Source organism: Maylandia zebra, linkage group LG7 (genome assembly GCF_041146795.1).
Source record: "Maylandia zebra isolate NMK-2024a linkage group LG7, Mzebra_GT3a, whole genome shotgun sequence".
Lineage (NCBI taxonomy): Eukaryota > Metazoa > Chordata > Actinopteri > Cichliformes > Cichlidae > Maylandia > Maylandia zebra.
The window spans coordinates 23504409-23512940 of record NC_135173.1 but is presented as its reverse complement, the minus strand read 5'-3'; the positions used below and the strand labels follow the sequence as shown (position 1 = coordinate 23512940).

The following is an 8532-nucleotide window of genomic DNA, read 5'->3' as shown; positions in this document are numbered from 1 at the left end:
CTCTATGAATCTAGGTCTTTATTTCCAAAGACTAAATTAAGACCTGTAACTTTGCCTTGTGGGCATATACAAATACATGCTACAAACCGATGGGCATTCAGCCTTAAACCACTGCCTCCTTCCTTTTGTGCAACTAGAATTTTTGTGTGACTGATTAGAAATATATTTTTTTAAAAGAAACATAAACGTGTTTACACTGCCTATACAAGCAGTGTAAAACAAAAAAAATATGTATATATAAGGGGCATTATACCAATAAAAATAGTATTACTTTACCCGTACTTATTAGTTAATGTATTATCTGTTTACGCTTAGTTTAGGGCCACAGACCACACAACTTCTTGACATGAGTAGTTTAACTGCGCATCGATTTGGCGCACACTCGTGTCACGTGCCTGCTGACGCTATGCGATTGGCCAAACCCGCGCATGCGCTGCACTCGGTATTCCGTAGCTTTTTTTAGCCAGCACGCCAGAGAGTAGCGCGAAGAAGACAGGCAGTAGGGGTATTCATTCAGGGGCTTCTTGAAATTTCATCTTTCCGTCCCGTTTCCTGACAAGGTAGCTCTCCACATTACGGCGTTGTTTGTTTCGCAGTCGTCCGGCGCGGAGCAAAAGCAACCTGCGACGGGTTTTACTTTGTGGATTTTTCAGAGGTCTTATCTGTGAGTAGCAGTCGCTTGAAATCACGCTGATGGCGGTCACAATTGAGGATCTCTATCGTAGCTACGGGATCCTTGCTGATGCCAAGGACAACCTCAGTCAGGTAAATAAACATCACCTTGTACGTTTTAAACTGAACATTTTCATGTTGCCTTGCAGCAGTGTATTCTTTTACTTTCAACGTTGATAACTTTTCTGGTTTACATAACATTTGTTTGTGTGTGCTAAGCTAACTGCAGCTAGTTATAGTAATGACCGGGCTAATGTTAATAGCTTCGCCGTGGCGATCCATAAGCCAAACCAAGTTTACTACTACATTCATTATTTTCAAGATGAAGTTTTAAACTTTTCCACTCGCAAAACACTTTTTCACTTAGGCCACAAATAGGAAGCGGCGATAGTTTTATTCAAATTTCACCGCGATCTATCTCATTTAGGATGTTATCCTATACGTGGACATTTTGGTCATATACAGAAACCATGATAAAGCTCAGGTTTTAGAAATTAAAAAGCTAAATGAAAGCGTTATTAAACATTTTGACATCTTAAAAAATATGTTGGATATATCTGGGGTGCATATGTTTATTGTGACTGAGCTAGATTTTTTTACAAAGTGATTTCATTTTAATAACTATTCATATAATAAGCTGAAAAGATTAAGTGAGGTAAACTTAAAAAAATAAGCAAACCCATTTTGCAAATAAACTGAAAACTACAGAACTGTAATCACTTTTTGTGATTTTTTTTTTTTTTTTTTTCTTCCCAGACCCATCATTAGATTGACTTTTGAAAATCAGTTAACCGATTTTTGTTGGTAGAACAACAAAGAAAGTGACTAGTATGCTGTGCTCCTTCAACATGTATGCCATTTTTATTTCTTTATTTCTTACCTTTTAGTTTTTCTCGAATCCCCATGTCCCCAGAGTTTAACTCGATCTATACTTAACCTTGGGGTATATTTATTGTCCCAAGTAACGACTGCCATGTCCCATCATTCTGCAGCACAAAGATGCCTACCAGGTAATAGTGGATGGTGTGAAGGGTGGCCCCAAGGAGAAGCGTCTGGCAGCACAGTTTATTCCCAAGTTCTTCAGCAGCTTTCCTGAACTTGCAGATGCAGCTATTAATGCCCAACTAGATCTCTGTGAAGATGAGGATGTTTCGGTGAGTATTAACTAACATATGTAGCCATGAATCTAAATACCTCCAACAGTAGCTACAAATTTTGATTTGCCTGTTTCCAGATTGATATTGGGGATCTTTCAGGGACTGAATGTGTTCCCGATATTCATTTTTATTTTATTTATTTATTTTTCTGTGTACTTTTCATTGACCAGATCCGACGTCAGGCCATCAAAGAGCTCCCGCGCTTTGCAACTGGTGACAACATCCCCAGAGTTGCAGATATTCTCACTCAGCTTCTTCAGACAGGTAACAATTTTTCAGATTTCACAAAGCTACTCAGACCCCACCAGTATTGTTTATCTCTGCTAATGTTTATTGACGTTTTTGTGCTTTCAGATGATACGGCTGAGTTTAACCAAGTGAATGCAGCACTTATTTCTATCTTCAAAATGGATGCCAGGGGTGAGTTTCTCTTTCCCCTGGGGGAAAACTGAAATGCAGCTAGGCCTGTTTTAATTATTAAAATGGACGTTGTTCACCTTGCCAGCTTTTTTTCTGCTTATAACCCTGGGATATTGGAGTGCAAACATTTACCTGAGAATATATTTACTTATTTACTTGTGCGTAATATCATGCTGTAACACATGTATTAAATGTTTATTCAGAAAGGACACTCCATATATATCACAACATTTTTTTTTTTTATTTTTTTTTTGTCATTCAGGAACCCTTGGGGGACTCTTCTCTCAGATCCTGCAGGGAGAGGATATAGTGCGAGAAAGGGCCATCAAGTTTCTGTCAACTAAACTGAAGACCCTGCCAGAGGATGTCATGACAAAGGAGGTGGAGGAGTACGTCTTTGCAGAAACAAAGAAGGTTTGTAGATAGTGTAGAACTGATTAACGAGTGATCGTTGCTCTGTGTCTGAATGTAACAAGGGTAATTTACATGAGAAGACACGTGGCTGTCTAGACTAGGGGTGTGTATAGAGTGCTGATTGTTTTGGGTGTGCCTGATGATCTTGTCTTTGTTTTGTTAATTACTGACATCGACTAACCTGTGACGATGTGAATCCCTCAACCCTTGCTTAATCCATTTAAGTGCAGTTGTTTTGGGTATGACCTTAAAAAGCAGAGGTGAGTTTCTCTCACTTGCCTATTGGCTACTTTCATCGAAACTGAGCTACCCTTAGTGGTCCTTCGTAGAGAAGGGCGAGTAAACACGTAAACAAGCAGCTGTGTTTTTTTTGTTTTTTTGTTTTTTTTTTTTAAAAATGTAAATCAAAGGACCAATTTTGAGTGTGCCGTATCTTCCAAAAAACACTTTAATAACGACGGCCCGCTAACATGCTCTACCAAAAATAGTGCTTTGTCGTGTATCTGATGGACGAAAGCTAAACCAGTTCCACACCACTGAAGTTGCAGCATTTTTACAAACCAATTCTGGTTCATCCGTTTCATTCAACAATCCGCTTTCGCCCTTCTCATTCTCCATCGCCGCCATGTGCGTATGAAAACAAAGGCACTGCGCATGCGCGGTTTACCCATATTCTATCGCAATATTTAATTTTCTTATCGTTGCCCAACATTATACCGGTATTAACGTGAACGGTATGATATGGCCCAGTCCTTCATTGGCATGTATAGCTGTCCAGTAGGTATTGGACCATGCATTTAGCATTGCAAAAAAATCTTTGTTGACCAAATTTAGGTTGGCTGTAGGAAAAAAAAAATTGACAAGTTGCAACAAGTCACAAATGAACATTTTTGCATAACAAGACAAGAACACATTCTGAGCAGTTGTTTCTCTTCTCTGCAGGTGATGGAGGATGTGACAGGAGAGGAGTTTGTGCTGTTGATGCGTGTAGTGTCGGGTCTACGGGTACTGCAGACTGTAAATGGGAGGCAGCAGCTGGTGGAGCTGGTGGTGGAGCAAGCTTTCCTGGAGCAGGCCCTCAACCCAGCTGACCCTGACACTGTGGACCGCCTGCTGCAGTGCACACGCCAGGCCCTACCACTGTTCTCTGTAAGTACAACTTATGCACTTTAAAGCAGAGGTGTTAAAATCAATGGTCTATTCAGTTAAAATGTACTTTTACTTTGAGTTATGTTACTTTATATAATTAGTCATGTTTTTTTTGGGTTTTTTTTGTCTTTTGTAGAAAAATGTCCATTCCACACGTTTTGTAACCTACTTCTGTGAACACGTCCTGCCAAACCTCAGCGCCCTGACAAGTCCTGTGGCTGAGTTGGACATTCAGTTGGAAGTGAGTACCTTTAACTGTAAATGAGTGATCCTGAAGTGAGTTTAAAATGTAATACTGGTTAGTGTATCACGCTCACTCTTATGTAGTTGTATGTGGATGTTGTGAAATTAGTTTAATATTAATACAGTTGTGTATTATCAGTATTTATATCTTGTAAGAGGAAATCAACCTGCTGGGTGTCCCTCTCTCAGTGATCTCTAAAGATGACAGAGCACCTATCAAGCGCAAATTGATATCACTATGTTGAGTACAACAAACTTCCTCAACCACATTCAGATCACACCCTCTCAGACTTTTCTGGTGGAAAACCTGTAATTCTACCCCCAAATTTCTGCTGGTCAGTAGCGGTGCACACAAAGTATAGTTTTCTAGGTTGTATTTATTCAGCTCAGCCCAGCAATGACTGGCATGACAAATATGGTGACTGGTGTGAGGTCAAGATTCATAACTTTTGACATTTGGTGAGTAGTTGTAGTAGTAAACAAAGGCAGCATGACAGCCACCTGTTAGGGGTGTTAGCCAAATGCATGTTGCTAATGGGTCATTAGTCTGCACCATGTAACAATGCTTCTCATTAGCGATGCATATTACACTGAGATCTGCTAAGCTCTCTCTATCTCTGTCTCTGTGTAGGTGCTAAAGCTGTTGGCTGAGATGAGTCCGTTCTGTGGAGATATGGAAAAGCTGGAGGCCAACCTCAACATGCTGTTTACCAAGCTGCTGGTAAGAAAGACTTGTCCTGTTTTACTTGGACTGAATAAGGAATACATGGAAATGCATCAGAATCATCCAAGTCCACCAGTAGTTTCTCTCAGATTCTGAAACGTTCTTATTTTTTTTTTTAAATTTTTGTTTTATGTTAACATTTATGCAGGCTGGTCAGTCAGTTTTTGCTCTTTCCTTTTCCATGATTACATTGTTCCATATCCTCCTGATAATCAGCCTATTCAGTTATGTCCTCTGGACATTTGCTTTTGGTCTGTATCTTTTGACTCATTTGAGCTACCCTGCTTAGTCCTGATGTACTAAATAGAGGACATCTTGGGCTTTCCATTGATATCGCATGTGTTTGGGTGGCCTCTTTAAGCTCCAAAGAGGAAGGAAATCACCAAAAAGTGGGAAAATTATTTTCTTTTTTTCTTTTTTTCTTTTTTTTCCCCCTTGGTTCTCAGAAGGATATGGTCTGTTTTAGTGACAATACGATCCCCAAAATGTAGTCGTCAGTACCAATATAAATAGAATTAAACCATTCTCAATACCTAGTTTAATATAAAAAAAAAAGGAATGCTCTTCCCATGTACTTAAATAACAATAAAATAAACTCCTTTTATTAAAAAGTTGTCTGAAAACACTGACATGCTGGCACATCATTTGTTTGAAATGTTGTTTTAACAGATGTTTCCAGTGTCTGAATGGGGAACAGTCTAATATTGTATTCATTTATTTCAAATCACCATGAAAGTTTGAGCTTCCTCAGACAAATGCTGCGTTAATCCAAATAATATTTTCATTATTTTTCATACTTTTTTTTTTTTTTGTTTATTTAGGAGTTTATGCCGCTGCCTCCAGAAGAAGTGGAGAATGGTGAGAATTCGGCAAGCGAGGAACCCAAACTACAGTTCAGCTATGTAGAGTGTCTCCTGTACAGCTTCCACCAGCTGGGCAAGAAGCTGCCAGACTTCCTTCTTGACAAAGTGGACGCTGAGCGCCTTAAAGACTTCAAGATCAGGTGAGGAATCAACTCAGTTTGTTGATAAAATCAAATGGTTTACACGAAGTGTGAATTTTAGCAAGTCTGTTGTGTTTGACGTAGATCATCAGCACACTTTTGACTAAATTAATAGAGTCACTATAAATTTAAATGTACTTTCTGTTTTACAGGTTACAGTATTTTGCCAGAGGCCTGCAAGTTTACATCAGACAGCTGCGAGTAGCACTGCAAGGAAAGACGGGAGATGCTCTAAAGACTGAAGAGGTAACATCTGTCAGCTGACATGTAATTGTTTAATATACTAGGAACTAGTTAACTAAGCAATCAATGACAGATCAGAAAAGGGTAATTTTGTTCTTTCAACAGCCCTGCTGTAAAGTATCATTGACTAAGTTGTGTTTATGTAATCAGAACAAGATCAAAGTGGTGGCCCTCAAGATCACAAACAACATCAACGTCCTCATCAAGGTAAGGCGTGAGCCTGTCTAATTTAATAAACCACACTAGGTTGCTTATATTTTGTGGTCAGTTAATAAACCAGATGAATAAAATGTAATTTGCTGATTGCTGTGTTCTGTCTTCTAATTGGTTGGGTTTGTTTTCTTTCTTCTTTTTTTTTCGTTTCTCCATTGCAGGATCTCTTCCACAACCCTCCATCATACAAGAGCACAGTCACTCTGTCCTGGAAACCTGTACAGAAGGCAGAGGCTGTAGCGTAAGTCAGCTCCTCCTTCTTGTTAATGTTACTTCTAGTCAGAGATGTTAGAAATACTTGTAATGTAGCAGTGAGGCTTGATGTGTGGAATCTGAATTGGAGCTTCATATACCTTTCTTCTTGTTTTTAGGCTTAAGCGTCCATCAACTGAGGAGATGGGATCAGGAGGCAGCACAAAAAAACAGATCTCTCCTCAGTCCCGGAGGGACGCACGACAGATCTACAATCCTCCCAGTGGCAAGTACAGCGCCTCCATTGGAAACTTTAACTATGGTGAGTGTTTGGTGGCACTTTGGGGTTTTTACACTGTTGTGTCACATGTTGACATTATTTATTTTATGTCAAGACAGGTATAGTAGAGGAAACAAATAGAATTTCCTTTCTGTATCTGGAATCTGCAGTATAACTTTGGATAACTGCCCAGACTTTGGGTTAATCTTGGAACCCTTAACTTGAGTGGAATTCACATGTGGGTCATTTTGTGGACATCTTTGGCTAGTGAAGAATTACTAGTATGCAACTTACCCAGACACTCCTCCAAAACAAAACTGTGTGTAGCCCCATGATATTGATTGTACACTACCACTTGGAGAAAGTATACAGTTAAAAGATATACTGCATTTGAAGTTCATGTAGCCAAAGACTGCTCAATGACAGTGCTTAGTACTGCTCTGACTACAGTCTAATGTAAGTCAGAACATTTCCACCACCAAATATCCTGCCCTTTGTCTACAAATACCTACACTACTGTACAAATAAGTTCATAGTACATTGACAATAAATATCAGTTTACGTATCAATGTTGGGCAACAGGATCTCATTTAGGTAAAAGGATGGCTTACTGGAGAAAAACTGCACATTTTAAATGTGTTTGTGACACACAACTCCCCATCAGATCATTGCCACACTCATGTTAAGACATTTTTACAACGTGATTGAAGTCCAATATGACACTAACCTGCTTGTTTTTGACATTTTTCACTCTAGAGCAGCGTGGTGGCTTCAGAGGAGGCCGCGGAAGAGGTTTCGGAGGCAGAGGCAACAGGAGCCGAGGCCGGATCTACTGAGGCGGACACACAAACGCAGAGTACATATTGCTCATAGAACTGCATCACATCAGGATTTTTTTCCCACACCACCACGGACTATTTTTCATCTACTTAACTTTTTTTTTTATTTTTATTTTTTTAACTTGTACGGAGGATTTTTATTTGCTATGTTTTGGGAGGGGAGGGGAATTCTGCCTTCAGAACATCAGAAAACAGACTTTTCTACTTGCCACTTCAGCATTTACTTCCTGTATTCTTCTCATGTGTGGTCATAAAAAAAATGTAAATGTGTTTTTGCCCCTCGAGTTTTAAACATTATTCTGTGTATTTTTGTGGAACAAAAGACTGCCAAGTTGTAACCGATAAATATTTTTGTCAGATTGTAGTAGAAAAAGATGATGATCCTCTTGTTTTGCAACATGTTAATGAATGCTTTTTGTTTCTGTTTTATTTAATCTTGGTTTTCTTTTTTTTATTTGAGTTTAATTTCAATTGGCTGATTGTGCTACTTTGTATGAATCAATGAAGTAGTTTCATTGGATTTTTATGATAAACTTGTATGGAAGTATGAACTATAAGGTTTTGTTGTATTTGTTGTCAGATTGCAAATTTGGTATCACATCAGGATAACACAAAACACCTCCACCCTAAATCTTCAGATTTTTATCAGAGCACTACTTGAATCAAACTTTGAAACCTTTTCCAAGCTTGTTGAATTCTCCTCCTTCCATTCTTTCTGCCCCACCACCTTTTCACTCACAAACCTGTTCATCTCATTTGGCATTTCTACCCTCCTGCCTTTCCTTTTCCCTTTTTCTGTTTGCTCTCGTAAATCTGTACCAAACCAGAGTGAAGACGGGATAAATTTAGCCCACGATTTCTGGCATCTACAAATAGAATACACATGAGTGCCTTCTCCCCTGTCTATATGACTGCATCAGTCTTCCCCTCCCCAATCGGGTAAGTGTGTGTGTGTGTCTCAGAGCTTTGAAGAAGAAAAGGGT

General features: G+C 39.1%; 1 protein-coding gene across 1 annotated transcript; it reads left to right on the top strand.

Annotated features, from left to right (window-relative positions):
• The first annotated feature begins 443 nt into the window (after window positions 1–443).
• api5 (apoptosis inhibitor 5) lies at window positions 444–8100 on the top strand. The gene is made up of 15 exons (XM_076886093.1): window positions 444–560; window positions 654–765; window positions 1665–1826; window positions 2000–2093; window positions 2184–2249; window positions 2512–2663; window positions 3606–3812; window positions 3949–4053; window positions 4687–4776; window positions 5601–5782; window positions 5935–6028; window positions 6176–6232; window positions 6400–6479; window positions 6610–6752; window positions 7467–8100. Exons 2-15 carry the CDS (start codon window positions 694–696, stop codon window positions 7544–7546), a joined length of 1584 nt encoding a protein of 527 aa, XP_076742208.1. The 5' UTR covers window positions 444–560; window positions 654–693; the 3' UTR covers window positions 7547–8100.
• The last annotated feature ends 432 nt before the right edge of the window (window positions 8101–8532 follow it).

Coding starts and splice junctions, on each gene's coding strand:
- api5 (XM_076886093.1), top strand. CDS start 694: ATGGCGGTCACAATTGAGGATCTCTATCGTAGCTACGGGATCCTTGCT. Junction 2,250..2,511: donor CTTCAAAATGGATGCCAGGG/GTGAGTTTCTCT, acceptor TTTGTCATTCAG/GAACCCTTGGGGGACTCTTC. Junction 6,480..6,609: donor CAGAAGGCAGAGGCTGTAGC/GTAAGTCAGCTC, acceptor TCTTGTTTTTAG/GCTTAAGCGTCCATCAACTG.